Source organism: Vipera ursinii (assembly GCF_947247035.1).
Source record: "Vipera ursinii genome assembly, chromosome: 10".
Lineage (NCBI taxonomy): Eukaryota > Metazoa > Chordata > Lepidosauria > Squamata > Viperidae > Vipera > Vipera ursinii.
The window spans coordinates 2,240,162-2,264,257 of record NC_139520.1 but is presented as its reverse complement, the minus strand read 5'-3'; the positions used below and the strand labels follow the sequence as shown (position 1 = coordinate 2,264,257).

General features: G+C 53.4%; 1 protein-coding gene across 5 annotated transcripts; it reads right to left on the bottom strand.

Moving 5' to 3' along the window:
* Positions 1-1,770: 1,770 nt before the first annotated feature.
* Positions 1,771-23,550, bottom strand: MATCAP1 (microtubule associated tyrosine carboxypeptidase 1). Of its 5 annotated transcripts, none has more exons than XM_083370352.1 (7): positions 23,424-23,550; positions 17,270-17,876; positions 15,758-15,901; positions 15,542-15,674; positions 12,898-13,203; positions 12,236-12,333; positions 1,771-2,056 (listed from the first exon to the last, which is right to left on the bottom strand). In XM_083370352.1, the coding sequence occupies exons 2-7, from the start codon at positions 17,816-17,818 to the stop codon at positions 1,892-1,894; spliced, it is 1,395 nt and encodes a 464-aa protein (XP_083226478.1). In that variant the 5' UTR covers positions 17,819-17,876; positions 23,424-23,550; the 3' UTR covers positions 1,771-1,891. The 5 variants fall into 5 exon arrangements, with proteins under 5 accessions (XP_083226478.1, XP_083226480.1, XP_083226479.1 ...); XM_083370354.1 differs by lacking the exon at positions 23,424-23,550 and adding an exon at positions 20,576-20,691; XM_083370353.1 differs by lacking the exon at positions 23,424-23,550 and adding an exon at positions 18,876-18,916.
* Positions 23,551-24,096: the final 546 nt, after the last annotated feature.

Here is a 24,096-nt window from a genome sequence, read left to right as displayed (position 1 = left end):
ATGCCAGAACCTTCCCCTGCAGAACCTGCCATCCCTTTGTTAAGGGAGTGGATTGCACAACTAAAGAACAGCTGGCCAGTGGTCAGGAAAGCACGGGATGAGGCCAGACAAGCATGTAAGACTCAAGCAGACAAAAAGAGAGTCAAGCCAAAATTGTTTACCATAGGGGAGATGGTTTACCTATCCACTAAGTACCTAAAATCCCAACCACCATCCAAAAAACCTGGACCTAAATATGTAGGAACATTCCCCATTGTTAGAATTATTAAACCCAGTAACAGTGGAATTAAAACTTCCAAAATCCCTCAGGCAAATCCACCCAATTTTCGACTGCAGCCTTTTAAAGCATGCAACAGTCACCATTAAGACAGTTGTCACTCCCCCCCTCCCTTCCATCATGGTTGAAGGGGAACAACATTTTGAAATAAAATAAATTTTTGACTCCAGGAGATACCATGGCTCCACTTAATATCCAGTAGCGTGGAAACACCTCCCGTCCTCCCAAAACGAGTGGATCCACAAATGTCATATTAAAGCCCCTAAACTGATTTAAAAAATCCATACTGAATACCCGAACAAGCCTGATTAACCTATACATGTATTTATTTTTAATGTCTCCACAGGTGGATATCTCTTTTTTTAAGGGAGGCAGGATGTCAGAGGGGGCTCTTTTCTTTCTTTAGCTCAAACTCTCTTCTCTCTATGCTTCTGGGTTCTGCCATGCTCCTGGAGGGGAGGGGGGAAAACCATTAGGGGTTATTGCTCTGGTTTCCTCTATTGCTCCATTGTAACACTTTGCTGTTTCTGCATACTTCCTCTGTGAACTATCTCTCCCCTTGTCAGCTAGTAAGGGGGGGGGGAGAAGAAAGGAATGCGCCTCTGGCAACTGGTTTATCTCCCTGTTCGCAACGGAAGGTGCGAAGAGCCGACAAAACATCGCTGCAACCCTGAGACAGCCTGCCGTTGTCTCCTCTTTCCCACAGCGGACTGGGGATTGGCCCAATTGGACTGACAGGATGAACTATGGGGTGGGGTTTGCTTGGGACACTTGGGATAGCAAGGAACACTAAAGTCATACTGAAAAACCTCTACACCTGCCATTAAGCAGCATTAAAAAAAAATCTTCTCTTTCTGGCCATCACTCTCAGTTGGCTCAACTGGAGAACCCCAAAAATAGGGAAATGTTTTAGCAAGTTCCAAACCATCTATACCAGGGGTGTCAAACTCAATTTCATTGAGGGCCGCATCAGCATTGCGGTTGCCCTCAGGGGGCCGGGTGGGTATGGCCAGGCTGGGCGTGGCCTACTGGGTGGGCGTGGCTAGAGTGCGTATGGCCTACTGGGTGGGCGTGGCCAGCTCTACATCGTTCGCATCAAGGGTGCCTATGGGGGCCTGGGCAGGAGTGGGACAGATCTGAGAGTCTCTGGCAGGAGGAGGGTCTCTGGGCCAGGGCCAAGGCAGTGGGGGCCGTTCCCTCACTGTTTCCAGGATGGCTTCATGGGCCACATGAAACCACTTCGTGGGCCGAATCCGGCCCCCGGGCCTTGTGTTTGACATGTCTGATCTATACTAACCTGTCTACAGAAGAAAGGCATGGTCCAGATATTGATCTTTGTCAATCTGCTTAAAACATCTCTGGCCGAGAGCAAAGTTCTATGAGAGGTAGCTGGATTCTCAGGGCATTCAAAAGATGTGGCCTTGCTCCTGATCGCTTCATTTAACAGTCAAAACTAGAAATCCCCAATAAATAAAGAATAAATAGAACACATGAGCCATTGATTTGTTTTTAGCAGGCCAAAGTAACAAAATTCTCCTTTGGGACTTCAGGCATCTTAATGAGAGCAGTCTGCCCAGTGATGCTGCAGAGGTGGCAGAGGGGCAGGCAGCAAGCTCACTCCGGCATCAGCTGTTTCAGCTCCTCATCACTGAGACAATTGGTGGCAACAATGTGGTTGAGCTGCTGCATGTACCGTTCAAGGTCCTGCATGAAGTGGGGGATTCGGGCCTTCTCCAGCACCCCGTATTTCTTCAGATGGTCCACATCTTCATAAGAGACCTGAATGAAGGGCATTTGCATGTTAGCTCATTGACTGGATTTCAATCTGTTATGCAAGATCAGCACACGCTATGGCCAGCGTTTCGAAGCTAGCTACCTAGACTAGTGGAAAGGGCAGGACCAGGCACTGGTTGCCACCCAACAGAGCCACGGGGTTCTTATTTGTTTTGGGGGTCTCTCAAAGCCATTCACTGGGGGGAAATGCATAAACATATAAACCTACAGTTACAAGAAAAAGTATGTGAGCCCTTTGGGATTACGTGGACTTTTGCATGAATTGGCCATAAAATGCGCTCTAAATGTCATGTAAGTCACAACAATAGAAAAACAGTCTGCTTAAAATAATACTACACAAACATTAGCTGTTGTCATGTTTTAATTGAACATAAGATGGAAACATTCACAGTGCAGGGTGGAAAAAGTATGTGAACCTTTGGACTTAATAACTGGTTGACCCTCCTTTGGCAGCAATAACCTCAACCAAACGTTTCCTGTAGTTGCAGATCAGACCTGCACAACGATCTGGAGTAATTTTGGACCACTTCTCTTCACAAAACTATTTCAGTGTAGCAATATTCTTGGGATGTTTGGTGTAAATCGCTCTCTTAAGGTCATGCCACAGCATTTCAATCAGGTTGAGGTCAGGACTCTCCACTCTAGAAGGCGTATTCTGTTCTGTGAAGCCATTGTTTTGTTGAATTACTTGTATGCTTTGGGTCATTGTCCTGTTGCATCACCCATCCTCTGCGGAGCTTCAGTTGGCGGACAGATGGTCGTACATTTTCCTGCAAAATGTCCTGATAAACTCTGGAATTCATTTTCCCATCAATGACAACAATCCGTTCAGGCCCTGAGGCAGCAAAACAGCCCCAAACCATGATGCTCCCTCCGCCATGTTTTACAGTGGGGATGAGGTTTTGATGTTGGTGTGCTGTGCCTTTTTTTCTCCACACATAGTGTTGTGTGTTTTCCCCAAACAACTCAATTTTGGTTTCATCTGTCCACAGTATATTTTGCCAGTAGTGCTGTAGAACATCCAGGTGCTCTTTTGCAAACTTCAAACGTGCTGCAATATTTTTTTTGGACAGCAATGGCTTCCTCCGTGGTGTCCTCCCATGTACTCCATTCTTGTTTAATGTTTTCCTTATTGTAGATGTGTCAACAAAAATGTTAGCATGTGCCAGAGATTTCTGTAGATCTTTAGCTGACACTCTAGGATTCTTCTTTACCTCATTAAGCATTATGCGCTGTGCTCTTGCAGTCATTTTTACAGGACGACCACGCCTAGGGAGAGTAGCAACAGTGCTAAACTTACTGCATTTGTAGACAGTGTCTTACCGTGGACACATGAACATCAAGGCTTTTGGAGATACTTTTGTAACCCTTTCCAGCTTCATGCAAGTCAACAATTCTTGATCGTAGGTTTTCTGAGAGCTCTTTTCTGCGAGGCATGGTTCACATCAGACAGTTCTTGAGACCAGTAAACCCAAAACAGGTGTGTGTTTTTATTTATTTATTTTATTACATTTATATACATTTATAACTTTTCCCGAAGGACTCAGGGCGGTTTACAGGCTGATTAAAAACAAAAATACAAAAGTTAAAAACAGATAAAAAAATTATATTCGTCCCTGCATAAGTAAAACCCCAGTTAAAATTAAAATTAAAAATTAGGTCTTCAGGTCCCGGCAGAATGAACGGAGGTCGGGGGCAGTCCTAAGCTCCACTGGCAGCTGGTTCCAAAGGACAGGCGCACCGACTGAGAAGGCCCTATCCCTGGGTGTCGTCCGCCGGCAATCTCTTACCGGTGGCACCCTGAGAAGACCCTCCCTGTGGGAGCGCACTGGACGAAGGGAGGTTGATGCCAGCAGCAGGTGTTCCCTCAGATATCCCGGACCCAAGCCATTTAGGGCTTTATAGGTCATCACCAGCACCTTGAATCTCACCCGGAGGGCAACCAGGAGCCAATGCAGCTCGCGGAGTAGAGGTGTTACATGGGAGTATCGGGGAAACCCCCATCACAACTCGTGCGGCCGCATTCTGCACCAGCTGAAGCCTCTGAAACCACGAATGATCTCACCCAGCGGCTTCATATAGATGTTGAACAGGAGGGGCGAGAGAACCGACCCCTGAGGAACTCCACAAATGAGAGGCCTCGGGGTGGATCTCTGCACTCCCGTCAACACCGACTGCTAACGGCCCAGGAGGTAGGAGAACCACCGTAAAACGGTGCCTCCCACTCCCAACCCCGAGACGCCGCAGTAGGATACCATGGTCGATGGTATCAAAAGCCGCTGAGAGATCTAATAGGACCAGGACAGAGGAACAACCCCTGTCCCGAGCCCGCCAGAGATCATTCACCAGCGCGACCAATGCCGTCTCCGTGCTGTATCCGGGCCTGAAACCCAATTGGTACGGGTCTACATAATCAGTTTCCTCCAGGAACAGAGGAAGCTGATGCGCCACCACACTCTCAACAACCTTTGCCAAAAAGCGAAGGTTGGAGACTGGACGATAGTTATTTAAAACAGCCGGGTCCAGGGCAGGCTTTTTGAGGAGGGGTCTCACCACCGCCTCCTTCAAGGCGGCAGGGAAGACACCCTCTTTCAAAGCAGTTATTACTGCCTGGAACCAGCCTCGTGTCTCCTCCCGGGCCGCATAAACTAGCCCGGAGGGGCACGGATCCAACAAACAGGTGGTGGTGCTCAGCCTCCCCATGATCCTGTCCACATCATCAGGGGAAACAGGATCGAACTCAGTCCAGATAACATGCTCAAGACCGTCCGATTCCTCCACGTCAGACTCTGCCCAGTCAGAGTCCAAACTGGTCCGGATCTGAGCGATTTTGTCCACCAGATGATGACTAAACTCCTTGGCTCATCCCCGTAAGGGATCCTCCCTCACCTCCTGATTAAGGAGGGAGCGAGTTACCCTAAACAGGGCGGCCGGGCGATTATCTGCGGACGCGATGAGGGCAGCGAAGTAGTTAGACTTCGCCGTTCTTATCGTCGCAAGATAAGACCTTATAAAGGTTCTTAACTGCAATCGGTCAGATTCGGATCGGCTGGACCTCCAACCACTCTCTAGACCCCATCTCCGACGCTTCATCTCCCGGAGCTCCGCAGAGAACCATGGAGCCCAACCGGATCTGCGCCGGGTCAGAGGTCGCAAGGGTACAACACAGTCAAGTGCCCCGGCGGCTGCCCTTTCCCAGGCATCCACCAGGGCATCGACTGGGCTGTGGGTAAGTGTGATGGGTATAGACCCAAGCGCCATCTGGAACCGTTCCGGGCCCATTAGGCGCCTGGGGCGGAACCACCTGGTCGGTTCCGCAGCCCAGCGGCGGGGGGTGGCATAACGGAAGACCAGCTGCAGGAGATAATGATCTGACCATGACAGGGGAACAATGGTTGGTGAACCCCCTCCCAGATCATCCAACCACTGTCCAGACAGGAACACCAGGTCGAGAGTATGATCCCCCACATGAGTCGGGCCCTCAATAACTTGGGTCAGGCCCATGGCCATCATGGAGGCCATGAACTCCCGAGCTAACTCAGACGACCCTCCCAGTGAAGGCAGGTTGAAGTCACCCAGAATTATAAGCCTGGGGAACTCCACCGCCAACCCTGAGTGTGTCGAGCAGCTCGGGCAGGGCTGTTGCCACACAGCTGGGCACCAGGTATGTGAGCAACAAGCCCAACTGAGCCCGAGGACCACATCTCAGGAGGAGGGATTCACTCCCGGCCATCTGGACAATGGTGGTCTCCTGCGGGCATAAAGTCTTCCGGACAACCACCGCCACCCCACCACCCCTGCCCTGAGCCCGTGGCTGGTGTAGCACACGGAAACCTGGAGGGCATAACTCGGTCAGAGGAACCCCTCCCTCCGAGCCCAACCAAGTCTCCGTAATGCACACCAGATCCGCACATTCCTCCTCAATCAAGTCATGAATGAGGGGAGCCTTGTTAACAGCGGATCTGGCATTAAAATAAAACAGCCTAAGCTCAGGGACCTGATCACCCTCATCCCCGGGGAAAAGGGTGCTAACCGGAGGGTCAGAGCGCGCCACCGCTCAGAGACAGCGGGGGCGCAATCCCAGATGTTGATATGGCCCTCCGTGCAACCACCTGCTGCCATTCCCTATCGTCGTGGGGATTTGAAGCCCCACCCCAACATTCACAGAACTAACAACCACCTCCCCCAACCCCGTCCCGTCAGGACCCCTAACAGGCCCAGACTGAGTGCCGGTTAATGATTCCCTCCCCACCCTCCTATCCCTCCCCCTCCCTAACCTTTTAAAATAACCGGCTAAAAAATGTATCAGGGGCTTCTTAGCACGTCTCAACTCGAGGCCCCTATCTAAGCCCAGCCACCTCTCGGAGCCCCAACAATTGGGCTCGTCATTAAGGGGAGTGTGGAAACAGGCGGTTGGTTGTGCCCAGGAGGGAGAGACCCCCCTGAGGGCATACAGATCAGCTCCAGAGTAATGGAGACAGACCATGCAGCAATAAAATGTCCACATAGGGCAGATGTTACAAATATTTCCAATGGGTAGTTCGATGGAGTATTGTTATTTAGATGAAGTGATATTGAGTCCGGTAGGCATGTCTCTCGATCCACTAGACCAGCTCAGCTCTCACCTGAGATGGCAATCAAAAAGGAAGCCCCAGCCGTCCTCTCACTCCGGCTGAGGAGTCCAATCTGGGGTGGAGAGAGAAGGGAGTCCTGGGCCAAGCCCACCCCAACTGGTCTCTCACACCAGTGAGGTGGTCGATAACCAGTCCAAGACCGTCCTCCCACCACGGTCAAGTCCCAAGGCCAAACTGGACTGTCAATGGGTAGGTCTTGATTCCAGCCGGTCATTGAGATAGCCATAATACCTGCCTGCCAGCACAGGAAGCAAGCCAGGCCGCTGCCGATCTTTGGGCTGCCAGCCACTGCCGCCAGTCTGGGGGGGAGGGCAAAAAACATCCTCTCCCCCAAGCGTCCACCCGCCAGTCCAAACGATGATCCAGCGGCGAGCAAAGGCATTCCCGGCAGCAATCTAATATCCAGGCATTCACCAACAAATCCACCGAGGCCGATGTCCAGGCCCACAATCCACTGCCGCCATCCGGAAGGAGAGGGAGGGCTCCGCGCCGCCGAAAACGGCGCCTGCCAGCTAATAACAATCCTAACTCCCGATCGAATCTCCAGCCGGTGGAATCGTCGTCGCCGCCCCTCCGCACAAGCAGAGTGTATCCATGACGAGAAGACAGGAAAAGGACGCCCGCAGCATTACAGCATTGTTCTCCAGGCCGGCAGGCCGGCGACATCCGAAGCGCCGCTATCTGAAGGGGGGGGCTCAGCACCGCCGAAAACAGCACCCAGCAGCCGTCTCTGCATCCACCACCCCCCGGAATCGCCCCACCATACCGTGCCATGGCTGGGCCTCCCTAAACTGACCCATTTAGAGCCCTTGTGGAGCGCCCGAAGCTCAAACTGCAGCCGCCGCCATCTTGGGCAAAAAAAAAAGGCAGGACAGCTGTCAGCAACACATCCAATATCATCACACTGATTGGAGTCAAGGTTGGCTCCAATTAGCTCTTGGAGAAGTCATTAGGCTAGGGGTTCACATACTTTTTCCACCCTGCACTGTGAATGTTTCCATCTTATGTTCAATTAAAACATGACAACAGCTAATGTTTGTGTAGTATTATTTTAAGCATACTGTGTTTTTCTATTGTTGTGACTTACCGTATATACTTGAGTATAAGCCGACTCGAGTATAAGCCGAGACCCCCAATTTCACCCCCAAAAACTGGAAAAAGTTGGTGACTCGAGTATAAGCTGATCCGCCGTTCTACAAGCCTCCGCCGCTGGCGGAGGCTGGATCCGCACTCTGCAAGCCTCTGCCGCCAGCAGAGGCTCGATCCGCCATTTTGCAAGCCTGAATACACAGGAATACCGTGTGGCCACGGCTCTCGGGGAAGCCCTGGCTGTCCGCTTCCTCGCTCCACGCTGCCATTCGGGGCCCGTGCGTTCCCCGGGCAAATCGCGGCGCCCAGCAGGCGAGGAAACACGCCTGCTCCAGTCGCCCCCCCTTCCCTCAGGAGACGCGAAGCAAGTGACCGCCCGGAGCTTACCGAGGACTTGCTTCGGTGCTTCCAGGATCGCGCGCACCTCTCCCAAGCCGCCACCGTCCAGAGACCTGCCGAAGTTTGGGGAGGTTTGGGGAGGTGCGCGTGCACCTCCCCAAACGTCGGCAGGTCTCCGGACCTCCGTGCCCTGCCTGCCTGCTTCTTTCCGCTGCGGAAAGAAGCAGGCAAGCAGGGCGCGGAGGTCTGCTTCTTTCCGCAGCGGAAAGAAGCAGGCAAGCAGAGCGCGGAGGTCTGCTTCTTTCCACAGCGGAAAGAAGCAGGCAAGCAGGGCGCGGAGGTCTGCTTCTTTCCGCAGCGGAAAGAAGCAGGCAGGCAGGGCACGGAGGTCTGCTTCTTTCCGCAGCGGAAAGAAGCAGGCAGGCAGGGCACGGAAAGAAGAGCTGATGGGCGCGGGCGTGGCTGGGCTGTCCCCAGAGCCAGGCGGGTTCCACCGGCGTTGGCCCGCCGAACAGCTGATGGGCGCGGGCGTGGCCGGGCTGTCTCCGGAGCCGGGCGGGTTCCACCAGCGTTGTTCGCCCGCCGAACAGCTGACGGGCGCGGGCGTGGCCGGGCTGTCCCCAGAGCCGGGCGGGATCCACCGGCTGGGCTTCCCACGGCTGCCTCAGCAGTTGGTGCGGCCGCCGGCGTTTGCCCGCCAAACAGCTGATGGGCGCGGGTGTGGCCGGGCTGTCTCCGGAGCCGGGCGGGTTCCACCGGCGTTCAGCGTTTGCCCGCCAAACATCTGATGGGCGCGGGTGTGGCCGGGCTGTCTCCGGAGCCGGGCGGGTTCCACCGGCGTTCAGCGTTTGCCCGCCAAACAGCTGATGGGCGCGGGTGTGGCCGGGCTGTCTCCGGAGCCGGGCGGGATCCACCGGCGTTCAGCGTTCGCCCGCCGAACAGCTGACGGGCGCGGGCGTGGCCGGGCTGTCCCCGGAGCCGGGCGGGATCCACCGGCATTGGGTGTTCGCCCGCCGAACAGCTGACGAGCGCAGGCGTGGCCGGGCTGTCCCCGGAGCCGGGCGGGATCCACCGGCATTGGGTGTTTGCCCGCTGAACAGCTGATGGGCGCGGGCGTGGCCGGGCTGTCCCCAGAGCCGGGTGGGTTCCACCGGCTGGGCTCCCCACGGCTGCCTCAGCAGTTGGCGCGCCCGCGGGTCCGGCGTTCGCCCGCCGAACAGCTGATGGGCGCGGGCGTGGCCGGGCTGTCCCCAGAGGTAAACTTCGTGACCCACCCAGCCCATGCATAAAACAGAAATGAAAAGTCTTAAAAAAGTTTTGCGCGGTTAAATAAACAGCATTTGCATATTGTTTCTCCACGGAGCACCGACAAAATTCGCTCGAATTAAGGAACGTGGGGAGCTAAAGAATCGGGCTATAGGGAATGTCTGGCATGACGGGCAACCCTGGGAAACACGAGGACTGTAGTGCAGTGGCGTAGCGTGGGGGGTGCAGGGGGGGGCCGGCCGCACCGGGTGCAACATCTGGGGGGGCGCGACCGGCGGGCTAGGGCAAGGCTGCTCGCGAGCGAGGGGTATCTGTGCCTGCGCCAACACAGAAACGCTTCTCTCTCCGGGTAGGGGAAGGCTCAGCGGCTCCCTGGGTCTATATACGCCTCTGTATGCGCACGCCACCTCGCGCTCCCGCGAACGAGAAAGAAAGAACGGCAGCGTCTGCGAGCCTCGCCAGCGGCGGCGTTCCTCGGTGTGGGCGTGCCTGCGTCTTTGGGTGTGAGGCTTTCGGAGAGGCTGCCTTTGGCTCCTGGTACTTGCAGCCGGTTTAAAAGAAATGAATTCTCACCCGCTTTCACAGACTTGTTCTTTTATACCGGCTGCAAGTACCAGGAGCCAAAGGCAGCCTCTCCGAAAGCCTCACACCCAAAGACGCAGGCACGCCCACACCGAGGAACGCCGCCGCTGGCGAGGCTCGCAACATCTGGGGGGGGCGCGACCGGCGGGCTAGGGCAAGGCTGCTCGCGAGCGAGGGGTATCTGTGCCTGCGCCGACACAGAAACGCTTCTCTCTCCGGGTGGGGGAAGGCTCGGCGGCTCCCTGGGTCTATATACGCCTCTGTATGCGCACGCCGCCTCGCGCTCCTGCGAACGAGAAAGAAAGAATGGCAGCGTCTGCGAGCCTCGCCAGCGGCGGCGTTCCTCGGCTTTCGGAGAGGCTGCCTTTGGCTCCTGGTACTTGCAGCCGGTGTAAAAGAACAAGTCTGTGAAAGCGGGCGAGAATTCATTTCTTTTAAACCGGCTGCAAGTACCAGGAGCCAAAGGCAGCCTCTCCGAAAGCCTCACACCCAAAGATGCAGGCACGCCCACACCGAGGAACGCCGCCGCTGGCGAGGCTCGCAGACGCTGCCGTTCTTTCTTTCTCGTTCGCAGGAGCGCGAGGTGGCGTGCGCATACAGAGGCGTATATAGACCCAGGGAGCCGCTGAGCCTTCCCCTACCCGGAGAGAGAAGCGTTTCTGTGTTGGCGCAGGCACAGATACCCCTCGCTCGCGAGCAGCCTTGCCCTAGCCCGCCGGTCGCGCCCCCCCAGATGTTGCGCCCGGTGCGCCCGTCCCCCCCCTGCACCCCCCACGCTACGCCACTGCACTACAGTCCTCGTGTTTCCCAGGGTTGCCCGTCATGCCAGACATTCCCTATAGCCCGATTCTTTAGCTCCCCACGTTCCTTAATTCGAGCGAATTTTGTCGGTGCTCCGTGGAGAAACAATATGCAAATGCTGTTTATTTAACCGCGCAAAACTTTTTTAAGACTTTTCATTTCTGTTTTATGCATGGGCTGGGTGGGTCACGAAGTTTACCTCTGGGGACAGCCCGGCCACGCCCGCGCCCATCAGCTGTTCGGCGGGCGAACGCCGAAGGATCCCACCCGGCTCTGGGGACAGCCCGGCCACGCCCGCGCCCGTCAGCTGTTCGGCGGGCGAACGCCGGTGGAACCCGCCCGGCTCCGGAGACAGCCCGGCCACGCCCGCGCCCATCAGCTGTTTGGCGGGCGAACGCCCAACGCCGGTGGATCCCGCCCGGCTCTGGGGACAGCCCGGCCACGCCCGCGCCCGTCAGCTGTTTGGCGGGCGAACAACACCGGTGGAACCCGCCTGGCTCCGGAGACAGCCCGGCCACGCCTGCGCCCATCAGCTGTTTGGCGGGCAAACGCCGGCGGCCGCGCCAACTGCTGAGGCAGCCGTGGGAAGCCCAGCCGGTGGAACCCACCCGGCTCTGGAGACAGCCCGGCCACGCCCACGCCCATCAGCTGTTCGGCGGGCAAACGCCGAACGCTGGTGGAAGGCGCCCGGCTCTGGAGACAGCCCGGCCACGCCTGCGCCCATCAGCTGTTCGGCGGGCGAACGCCAGACCCGCGGCCCGTGCGGAGCCCAGCCCTCCCTTCTCTCAGCAGCCTGTTCCGAACGAAGGGACAGTTCTTTTTTTTTTGTTGACTGGAGTATAAGCCGAAGTGGAGTTTTCAGCCCAAAAAAGTGGGCTGAAAAATTCGGCTTATACTCAAGTATATACGGTGCATGTTTAGAGCACATTTTATGGCCAATTCATGCAAAACTCCACGTAATCCCAAAGGGTTCACATACTTTTTCTTGCAACTGTATGTATGAGTCATCCTGGGTTTTAAGTGTGATGTCTTCCATTCCCACTGAGTTTTCCTTCAAACCTGGCAACTAGTGTGATCTTTTCGGCCAGTTTTTAGAAGAAATGTGGCTGCTAAAGTTAGGGGGATTTTATGGCAGTCTGTTAAAATTATGTCCGCTGCAAATATTGTTTTCCAAGGTATGAATGAATGACAAAATAGACCCCGGGTGTTTAGAGAGACATTCCTCAGAGAATGCTGATCCTTGCTCACTTGGTGTGAACATCATTTAAGTCCAAGCTTGCACTAGCAATGGAGGGGGGAAAGTGGCCCCCTTCCTCTCAAAAACAAAGGTTTCAGCAATTATGAAATTGGAGGTCCAAGATCTCCCCCAGCCAGCCCTTCCTCCTTGCCCTCCCACTGCCCAACTGTCCACTGGGAGGGCTGTAGCAGAGAAAAACAAGTGGGCTCGGCATACCTTCCCCAGTGCAGCCAGCAACCGGAAATCAATCGTTTGTCGATGCCGGAGGATCTGGAGGATTCCTTCCAGGTACACCTGATCTTTGCTGAAGCAGCCTGCAAACGAAGAAAAACCAGCCGAGACTGTGAGCACGATCGAAACGCCTGCTTCCAGTTCAGAGCTTGGCGCCAAGGGAGCCTTTTGTAATGGGCTACGTGCCTATTGCCTCTGGAAAAGGTTATCAAGGAATCCTTTTGGACTTGGAAGGAAAGAGAACCTCAGAGGATGGGAGGAAAGAGGTTTGTATAGCAAACCTTTTGCTTGCTCCGCTTCTTTCTTCCCCCATGCTTTCGAAAACCTGTGAGGAGAGAAAGAGGAGGCCTTGGGGGGGGGTGGGGGCTGCCAACTGTCAAAAAGCCTCCACAGGGACAAATACTTTAAGAGCCAAATGGCTCCAGGGACTGTGCCAAGGAGGATCAGAAGTTGGGATGGCTGGGGTGGAGGGTGGTCACACAAGCCTTTCACCCCAAAATGGAGGGTGAGTAGGCAGGCGCTTCTCTGCATTCTCTCCCAGGGACCAACTAGCTAGAAAGTCCGAAGAGAAGGCACAGGGAGGCCAGCTGGCACTTGGCGGTCAGGAGGGCCAGAAAGCCTGAAGGGTGGCCCTGCTTCACCCCCACCTGGCAATGAGGTGTCGGCCTGGCCTCGCTTGGCTCGCACGCAGTATTCCCACCGCACCCCAGCATCCTGCACGAAGCGCCCCAAGTCCTGGAAGAGTTCGCAGAAGGACATGCGCCCGGCCTGGCAGACGGTGTAGTAGAGGAGGGCGGCCCTCCAAAGGAAAGGCTGCTTGCGGAAGAGGACACTGTGCAGGCTAGCCAGTCCTTCCTCCGTGGGGTTGGCGGGCTTCAGGCAGTATTGCTTGCGGCCTTCTGAGCTGTGCCATGGCTGGGAGGCATTGTTAACTCCGCGGATATAGTGAGTGCCTAGGAAAGAAGATATTCCAGCAATAATCTCATTTTAATATTAAAAAAACCATCCTCCACACCCACCCCAGCAGCAAGCATAATCACATCTGGGGTCTCCAGGCTCACTGACAGAACCACAGCTTCAGGGCCTTCCATAAAAATATCAAGTAGGAGCCAATTGTATCTCAGGCATGGGATTCCAGGAAGAGGGACCCTCCACATAAAAGGCCCTTCTGGGTCCTACTAGTGGAACTTCCCTGACGGGAACCCATAACATGGCACGCTTTCCCGCTTTAAGCAGTTGGGGAGAGGTGGTCCTTCAAATAACCTGACCCCAAGCCATGTAGGACTTTGAAGGTAATAACCAGCATCTTGAATTGCACCCAGAAGCAAATCAGTAACCAACGCAGGTCTAGCAAAAAAGGTGACCCACACATAAATTGAAATTTTAAAATGTGTGGGCCTTTTCAACCAGCTGAAGCTTCCGTGTGCTCTTCAGGGGCAGCTCCATTGTAGAGCATCTTACAGTAGTCCAAATGGGTATAGGTGACAGTGAGAAGGGCACGTTGGCCCAGACAAGGGAGTAAGTGGCACTGTGCTGCCACCAGGTGATTGTTTGGGAAATTATAATATGCTATCTTATCTGGTTCAGCTAACCCCTCCTTCCCTATGACATATTTCCTCCTTCTCCTGACCATGTGTCCTACACCCCTCCCCTTTCTGGGATGGACTTCCTCCTTCTTTCTCCCTGGGGACTCTCCTCCTCCATAGCCTACGCGTGCAGACACTGGGAGTCATTACTGTCTTTTGACCTTGGGAATACTGTCCAAATATCATCTTAACGCACCTCATCTGCTGTAATCTACTCTGCATGCAAATAAAGGTATTTCTAGATGATACCATCTCTATCTTGTCAGATAAAATTTGTCCTACATCTGCCCTTTCTTTAATAATATCTTTTGGGCACAGTCTATCCATAGAAACAGATATAAGACATACCTACATTGTTGATATTGTGGCTATTGTTTTCTGATTCCATTCTTCAACATTCTCCTTCAGTATTTTCATTGTGATAACATTTTGTTTATGCTTCCTCTGCCTAAAACCTTTACTCCCATCTAGTGTCATTTTTGAAATTATAAAATTGCTTATCTTTGTTTTGTCTTGTAAAAACCAAAACTGGATCTCACAGGAGCTGTTTGTTCAATATAATTAATTCCAAAATCCTATTATAAAAGTTTCAATTTTATCTGGACCGTAGAGGGCGAGGGTGAATCAGAATCGCCCCAGAGGAAAGAAAGGGAGAGGAGAAAGCCGCAACTGGTAGTGACTGAGAAAGTGGTATCTGAGGGCTGAGTTTTGTAGATTCATCTGAACAATTCAACCCCAACTTTCATACAGGTAGACCTCAACTTTTTTTTTTCATATATTTTCATTTGTTCTCTAGTATACGATAGCATCAAGAGAGTAAAAAGAATTGAAACGGGCTGGTCACATAGCAAGAAGGCAGTCCTAGAAAGGATCCCATTTGATAAAAGGCATCCACAAAAAAGACTTAAAACAAGTTGGAGAGACAATATCAGCCAGTATGGCGGGCCCAGTTGGCAAAGGAAAGCCCAGGACTGTATTGGTTGGAAACCTGTGGAAGAGGCCTTTATCCTGCAGTGGACAGACAATGGCTAGGATGATGGTCCTCAACTTACAACCATTCAGTGACTGTTCGAAGTTACAATGGCACTGAAAAAAGTGACTTGCAATTGTTTCTAACACGACCGTTGCAGCTTCCCCATGATCAAAATTCAGATGGTGGGCAACTGACTCATATTTATGACGGTTGCCGCATCCCAGGGTCATGTGATCAACTTTTGCGACCTTCTGACAAGCAAAGTCGATCGGGAAGCCAGATTCACTTAACAACCGTGTGGCTAACCTGACAACTGCAGTGATTCAGTTGTTAACAACTGATCCACAGTTAACAACTGTGGCAAGAAAGTGGGCAAAATGGACAACATTCACTTAACAATTAAGTTACTCAGTAATTGAAATTTGGGGCTTAATTGTAGCCATAGGTTGAAGACTTCAGCTGTATTGCCAAAACTTCCCTACAAAATATAAGCCACACTTGGAGTTTTTACACTGGAGCTGGATAAACCAGTTCCAAGTTGGATCAAACCTAGAGATGTGGTTTTGCTTTCCTTGGAGTTTCTTTAAATCTGAAGCTTCATCTAATTCAGAAAAAGAAAAACCTCTGTCACTTCTCAACTCACAAAGGCCAATGTGTTTTATGACTTTCCCAATGATCTAAGTTCACTTTTAAGGCATCTGGCAAAAGAGAGAGAGAGATTTCAGGGCTGACCTATCTCGTGGCGCAGCATGCCCTCCAGCCAGTTCTGACGAGCGCCAGAGAGGTTGATCGCTAAAGTTGGGCGGCTGTTTTCCACCATCATGACTGCTTGGGAAAGGAGGTCTTCTGTGAGCTGAACCACCACCTGGAGAAAAGAAGCAGAAAGAAGATAATGCAGACCAGGACATCTCAGGAGGGTTCCCTACGGGGCGGAACCCCAGCACTCACCTCCCCAGAGCAGCCTTCCTTCTGCATGTACTTCCTGGTGATGGACCAGATTTGGCATTTTGTAAGTAGCTTTCCACCATTGGAGGCCTCAAAGCTCTCATAAGTACCATATTTTTTAAGGACAGCATTGATTATTCCTGTAGCCTGCAACAGATGCATGAAGTGGTTATCACAAACTCCAGGCTTTGCTCTGGTCTGGGGTGGGACCAATTAAGGCTGCCCTGAACATCCAGGTAGCTGACCTGAAGTCTGGATTCACAAATCTCACTAGACTAGATAAATAAGGGTATGATTCAGGGGGTTATGAATCATTCCCTATATTAGCATGTTATTTTAATTAAGCCATCACTTTAAGTAACTGTAGTTGATTATGGGGGCCTCTCATGTTCTGTGAACACAGAAACTTTCGCTAGTCCAGGTTTAGGGTTTGGGGCATTGTATGAAACTAGTCACCATTTTGCAACATAATACCACCAGGGGATAGAACTGGAGAAGTTCAGAAAGTATCAACATCTGACAGTCAAGATGGAATGTTATGGCAAATGCCAGCCATGGTAGTCCCAAGGGGTTATCAGCACGCCAGACCCCACACCAAAACCTCCTTGGAAGCAATTTGGTCTGCAGTTGCTTAGGCTTACTGCAGCGGCAAATACAGTGCACAGCCATGCTGGTCTTGTGGCACAAGATCCTCCCATTTATCACATTCTTTTAAAATTCCTCTTTTGTAAGGTAGGAAACCGATTTACTCCAAGGACAACTCAAAGCAGGGTTCCTAAACTGGGGGTAATTTGGAGATAGCCTAGGGCTAATAGTGGAATCTGCATAAAATAACCATCTGGGTTGTTGTACGTATCACGACCAGGAAAAGGGGCAATGGTGTCAAACAGTCAAGCCTCTGCCTTAAAGATTTTTCAAGTACTAAAGCAACAGATGGCATGCAGCCAGAACAGAAGGTTTGAGAATTTTGGAAATCACTCAAAATCTTGGCAGGAGCTGCAAAACAAGGTCCAGCTATGAGCAAACCCCCCCCTCCCTTCCATCCACCGCCAGGTCCTTCTGTGCTGACCACACTGGCAGGCCTGCAGGCGCCCTGGAGGGGCCCCGGGAGGGAAGGAAGGAAGGCTGAGCTCGCCACTCCTGCTCTGCTCCCAGCAACTGGAGGGAAGCAGCCTGGCCGGGTTTCACGAGGCCTGGCTGGGAGAAGCTCCCACTGCTGCTCGTGGGGTGCCAGAGGCCTGGCGCTGCTGATCTGGGCTCCCTTCCAAGCCTTTGGGAAAGACACATGGCACAGGGCCTGCAAGGCTGCCAACGCTAAATCAGGCTCTTCCCCGGGCATTATCTCAGCAGGGATGGCAGCGGGGATCCTGTTGCGTGCGGGGGATGGACTTGAGGACCTCTTTGGTCCCCTCCAAAGGGCCTCATCCAGCCAAGGCAGCTTCCCTTTGAAAGCAGGAAGCCCGGGGAGGGCTCCTTTGGGCAAGAGCCGTGCGAGCCAGCCAGAGGGAAGGCTACCTGCAAAAGGAACTGCCCGGAGGCCTCTCGGTATTTATCCAGCACGACTTCAGGGACAGATTCCCCATATTCAAACTGAGGGTTGTAGGCAAACGAAGACCGGAAGAACTGCTCTCGCTCTGCCTCCAAGTTGGCTGGCCGCAGGGCCACCAGTAAGCAGGGGCTTCTCTTCCCGGCCCGGCGTGTCCCTTCCTCAGCTCTGGCCTTGGGCAGGTGAGGGAGGGAGGCAGCGCTGCGGATCTGGCCCTGGGCCCAATCCTTTCGGTTCACCAGGCAGCTGCTCTCACTCCGGTGCATGCAGCTGCAGGGGCCCTGCAAGGCGAGGCAGGGGGGCGCCCCCAAGCCCCGGAGGACTTTCGGCAGCTTGGTCCTCCTTCCGGGCCCAGAAGAATCCGACTCCGAAGACAGAGGAGAGGAGAGGAAGGGGCCCGGCTGCCCCTGGACACATGGAGGGCTCACTTGCTTCCTCCCACCTCTCCTGGGTTGTGGGTCTGCATGGAAAACTTCGGGATGCAATGGTGGATGATAGGCCGGGGAGTCAAGCACCATCTTGCCCTTGTGTAGCCGCGGGAGGCCTCATGAAGCCAAACCTGGGATTGGGAGAGTGCTGCGAACAGAGGGAAAAGGAGCGTCCTCAGGTAGGTTGTTTACTCTGGCTACATTCACATCCCACCAGAGACTCAAGCTTCATTAGATGCCTTCCTCCCATTTTCTCAACAACTCTCCTGTGAAGAGAAACTGGCCCCAAACCTCTGTGCCGGGGGGTGGGGTGGGGGCCTTCATCACTAGACTGGCTCCTGGGCTGATCCCCAGGAAGGCGGGGGGGCTGCATAATCCCCAGGGAGCCTGCTAGGGAGAGGCCTATCTGCTTCCCAGTCCAACGCCTCCCCCCCCTCAGCGCTTGCACTGCAAAAAAGCACCAGGAAAACCCAGTCCCAGGCTACAGCCTCTCTCTCACCCGGAAGACTTGGGCGCCCAAGGAAAAAGAGGAGCTGCTTGAAGGAGTAGGAGGGTTTCCCTTGTGCCAGTCTGAAATCCTCCTTCCCAGCCCTGGTTGGAATGTGCACAGGGCTGAACTTCCCCTCCCCAAGGACTGAGAGGGCAGCCAGGGCATCACTTGGGTCACCAAGGGTGGAACTACAGAATTGAGAATCACCCACATATTAATGACACCTCAACCCTTGGTGATGGATGACCACGCCCAGCTTCATGCAGATGTTAAAGAGGAGTGGAGAGAGTACCAAGCTTGCAGCACATGACAAGGAGCAGCCATCGGTTGGTCTCTCACTCGCTATCAACACCAAATGGGACCATCCTTGCAGAAAGGAGCCAAAGGGCACGAAACTGCCCTGCCCAGTCCCAAAGCCCACAACCAGCCCAGAAAGATACCATGGTCGAGGGTATGGAAGGTCGCTCAGAGGCCAAGGACAATGAGGAGGAGTAAAGATGGCTGCGCTACCCACATCCCGCTCTTGCCAGAGATCACCAACAACTGCTATTTCTTTCCCATAACCGAGCCTGGATCCTGACTGGAAGGGGTCCAGAAAATCTGTTTCATCCAGGACCCTCTGAAGCTACCAGGCCATCACCCTTTTCACCACCTTACCTAAAAAGGGGAGGTTGGAAACTGGATGAAAATTGTCCAGGCTGGTGGGTTCCAGTGATGATGGGGAGAGAAGGATACAATTAAGAGCCTCAGAAAGTAAACTTAAGGAGCATCATAAAACATGACTTGATAGCGATATTCCAATGTTTGAGGGGTTGCCACAAAGAAGAGGGGTTCAACCTATTCTCCAAAGCACCAGAAGGCAGGACAAGAAGCAATGGATGAAATCATTGCATAATCAAGGAGAGAAGCAACCTAAAACTAAGGAGAAATTTCCCAACAATGAGAACAATTAACCAGTGGAACCGCCTGCCTCCAGAAGCTGTGGGCGCTCCAACACTGGAGGTTTTCAATAAGATGTTGGATAGCCCCCTTTGTTCTACACCTCTTCGCTCTGAAAGCAAAAATCAAGTGTGGCCATGATGCAGATATCTCCTTTGACTGTAGTACTTGTGAAAAAAGATTTTGGTGTATTAGTTGAATGCAAACTCATGCTAGCTTATGGTGTGATGGGGTTTAAAAAAGTGCAATTTTAGACTGTAATTTTTGAAATAATGGAAGTGTTTCTTCCACTTTGGCCAAAGATTCAAACCCCACTTCAGTGTTGGGACCTCACTAGAACAGAAAGAAGATGGTAGTGAGAATGTTCAGAAGAGAAACAGGCCCATGAAGAGAAATTAAGGGGTCAGAATAATGTGGTTAGTTTTGGAGAAAGATTGGAGCAGGATGACTTCAGACATCGGATGGGATGCCACAGCAAAGTTTGTTAAAGGTTCATCAGATGATTGCCTAAACCAGGGGTAGGCAATCTTGGCTCTTTTATGACTCGTGGACTTCAACTCCCGGCTGGCTCAGGAATTCTGGGAGTTAAAGTCCACGAGTCATAAAAGAGCCAAGGTTGCCTACCCCTGGCCTAAACTATCATCCCCAAGCTCCATGGTTAACAATGAAAAGACCCACCAGTTTGCCATTTCTCAGGAAGATAATTTAACAGAAATTCTCCATTCTAATGAACTGGGGGAGATAATTGATTTTGGATAAGAAATTGTTCAGCTGTTGGATTTTCTGTAACTCCATCCCTTTCTCCTCTCTTGCTAAAGGGGCTCTGTGAAAATTTCTGGGAAGAGAACAGAATCATTGTTAGATTCATGCAGCTGGAAGGAGATGTCCTGGAGGCTTCAATATAATCCTCACCAGCTGGGAGAAACTGGCTGAAGAAGTGAAGGCAACAGACATCTTTGGTGTGGGATGAAGTGGGAGCACCTATAGAATTAAGAGCTGCCTTCAAAATTGCTTTCAATGATGATGAACTCAGAAAAGTTGGTTGGGTCCAATGACTTGAACTGTGGATAAAGTGCCCTCAAAAATCGCAAAATCCCATAAAACAAGATGCTGAAGGTAGATAAATTCGACAAAAAGAAAAATGAAAAAATATTTTAAAAGGCCACCATTGATTTATATAGAGCTGAAGAGAAAGAACATACATGGAAAATGAAAGAAACAAGATCATTCTCTCTATCTGATATACTGAGAGGAAAAGGACAACTATGAAAAATGGGAAAGGGGAGATATTGTCAGACCTGCCCCACCCAGGTCCCTAGGAAAGAAAAGCCCTCAACTCCATTTAGTTGAAGTGATAGCTTCTTTTACTAAGGGTTAGCGGTTGCAGTGAAAACAAGACTAGATCTGAATATTCATACACAAAGGTTACTTTTTTCCATTCCATGGACCTCCCCCCACCTTTGTCCGGGCTGATGTAATTCCAATCTACAAACTATAGACCAATCAACCTGACATCACTATCTGGGAAGATCTGGGAAAATATAAAAAGCATATTTGTTAGCACCTAGAAATGAACAAGACAATAGAAGCCAGCATGGGTGTGTCAAAAACAGATCATGCTAGGCAAACCTTATTGCTGTCTTTGGCACAGTGATTAAATTAGAGCAGGGGTGTCAAGCTCAATTTCATTGAGGGCCGCATCAGCATTGTGGTTGCCCTCAGGGGGCCGGGTGGGTATGGCCAGGGTGGGTGTGGCCTACTGGGTGGGCGTGGCTAGAGTGCGTATGGCCTACTGGGTGGGCGTGGCCAGCTCTACATTGTTCGCATCAAGGGTGCCTATGGGGGCCTGGGCAGGAGTGGGACAGATCTGAGGGTCTCTGGCAGGAGGAGGGTCTCTGGGCCAGGGCCAAGGCAGAGGGGGCCGTTCCCTCATTGTTTCCAGGATGGCTTCACGGGCCGCATGAAACCACTTCACAGGCCGGATCCGGCCCCCGGGCCTTGTGTTTGACATGTCTGAATTAGAGGATCAGTAAAATGCTGTGAACAGTTTTATTTAGATTCCAATAAGGCATTTGATAAAGTAGATCCCAGCCTACTTCTTGGTGGGATAGAACAATGTGTGACAGACACAGCCAGATGGACTCGCAACTGGCTGACCAGCTGCACTCAGCTATGGAACTGCATCTCCTGGTGGAAAATTAAAGAGAACCAGCCTAGAACTAAAGAGAAATTTCCTGACAGTGAGAACAATTAATTACCTCAGGAAATTGTGGAGGTTTTTAAGAAGAGACTGGAATGGTATAGGGCAGTTTGACACCCCTGGTATAGGGTCTCTTGCTCAGCAAGTGGTTAGACCAGAAGATCTCCAATGCCCCTTCCAGCCCTATTGTTCTACGTTGTATTTCCAGAAATTTAAGAAACTCTGTCAGAAAAACTAAACCTTAAAAGTAAATTGAGGCTTGCAAGTAACACTAAATACTATATATATAGTATGCGTGGATTTGTAATAATGTATATAATAATATAATCCAAATATAATAATGATATTTATAATAACATCCCTCCCAATGCCTGGGAAGGGAGCCCAGGATCGGTGGGTGAGCTGCTCTCCAGTCTGCAAGACTTCCCCAAGAAGCCTTCACAAGCTCCTTTGTTGTGTTCCTTTAGTGAAGTTCTCTCTCACCCTCCTGGTCCATCCTAAGCAGCACCCCCCCCAGTAACACAACCACAATCAGCAAGAGTTTCATTTGCCTCACTGGAAAAAACAGATACAGAATCTCTGGGTTCTGCCTTCCAACATCACCTCTTACCACTTCCAGCAGACCTGCACTGTCTTTGACTTTCTAACATACTGAAGGTCATTTTAATGCATACATGCATATGTACATACATGTAGTACAGTATATATTGGTACATGTAGTAAGATAAATATGGAGAAGGGCCTGGAAGACTGGAGAACAGCTCACCTCATCCCCATCCTCAAAAAGGAGACAAAGGAGGACCTGGGAGACCCCCCAACTTGATTTTTCTACTCCGCAAGGTCTTCAAACAATCCATTGACACCATGTTTGTGAGCACTCGGATAAGCATGTTAGAATCGATAGGAGCCAGCATGGATACCTTGCAAACAAATTGTGCCAGAATATCATCTATGTTAACAGTGTGTCAAGCTTAGAAGACGGAAGGAATGTCTGCATCCAAAGAGGGCCTGCTTCACCCAGTTGACAGGGCTCAAATACTTGCTATAAGATCTAGAAGAAACTTAAATGCTTGTGTTGGTCTGCTTAATTTAAGCTGATCTATCCTGCCTTTTAAAACACCAATTTCCCAGCATCTCTCACACACACCCCAAGAAAAATGGGGGAAACAGCCTCAGATCACAGGGGCTTGGACAGCCTACCAGGGTCAACCCCTCCACCCTCTGCATGGGGGGAGGGGCAGGTGGCTCCTGGGTAGTCTTGGCTGCCCACCTGCTTGGTGCTGCGCTTGGCCCCAGCCGGGCTGGCCTTGGAACCAGAATGCCAGCCTTGGGAGCTTTGGGGCTTCTCAGGAAGGCTGTGCTTATGCCATCATAATGGCCGGGGGGGGGGGGGACACAGCACCAGGACTGCAGCAGCTCTGCAGCCCCCAAAGCCCCTGCTGCACCACCCCGTTGGCCGACAAAGGCCCGCGCCCTCCAAGACCGGCCGGCCCCAAGTCGCTGCTTCTTGGAGGCCGAGGCGACCCACGTACGCAGCCCCCAGTGCCCTGCGGGATGCCCCGACACGGAAATCGGAGGGCGGGAGCCGTTGGGGGTTGCACTTAGTGCCGGGAGTCCCAGGTTCGCGTCCCCCATTATCTGCCAGGAAGCTCAGCGGGCCTCCCTCCCCTCCCTGTCGGTGGGAAATCAGAGGAGGGCGAGGCTGAAGGAGATGCTCCCTCCACCCCCACCCCCGTTTCCCACCATCTTTCCCCGCAAGCCGCACGGCGGAGGCCGACGCTTGGACCTCCTCCGCGTAACAGCCCCGGGCAGCTGCTCACCGCGGGCCGGAAGCCCACGACCGCCGCCCTGCCTCGCCGCCTGGCTCGAAGGGGGCAGCTGAGGGTCCCGCCGGCCAGGAGCGCCAATGGCTGGGACCGAGCAGCCCGGCAGGGCCGAGAGAGCGTGGCTGGCAGCCCGGCACCGCCAGGACCCTCAGCCCGCCCTCGCTCTAACGCTCTAACACACACACGGCCGGAACCGCCTGGCAGCCACGCAGGGCTCAGCGCCAGCCTCGCCCGACCCACCTGCCCCGCCGCCGCGTCGCTTCAAGCCGGCCCGGCGGCGGCCCCAGCGCGGAGAGGGGCGCGGAGCTGCGGGCTGTGTGGGGGCTCCTGCCGGCCTCGCCCGCCTGGCCGGCGCCGGGCCCGCCGCCCGCCCGCCCGCCCTTGCGCCGCCTCCCCCGCCCCCGGAGCATGCTCAGTCGCGCCGCCTCCCCCCGGAGCATGCTCAGTCGCGCCGCCTCCCCCGCCCCCGGAGCATGCTCAGTCGCGCCGCCTCCCCCCGGAGCATGCTCAGTCGCGCCGCCTCACCCGCCCCCGGAGCATGCTCAGTCGCGCCGCCTCCCCCCGGAGCATGCTCAGTCGCGCCGCCTCCCCCGCCCCCGGAGCATGCTCAGTCGCGCCGCCTCCCCCCGGAGCATGCTCAGTCGCGCCGCCTCACCCGCCCCCGGAGCATGCTCACTCGCGCCGCCTCACCCCCGGAGCATGCTCAGTCGCGCCGCCTCCCCCGCCCCCGGAGCATGCTCAGTCGCGCCGCCTCCCCCCCGGAGCATGCTCAGTCGCGCCGCCTCCCCCGCCCCCGGAGCATGCTCAGTCGCGCCGCCTCCCCCGCCCCCGGAGCATGCTCAGTCGCGCCGAGCCCGGTGGGGGGGGGCGGCCCGTCTGTTTTCTGGCCTTGCGGGCCTGGGCGAGCGGCGGC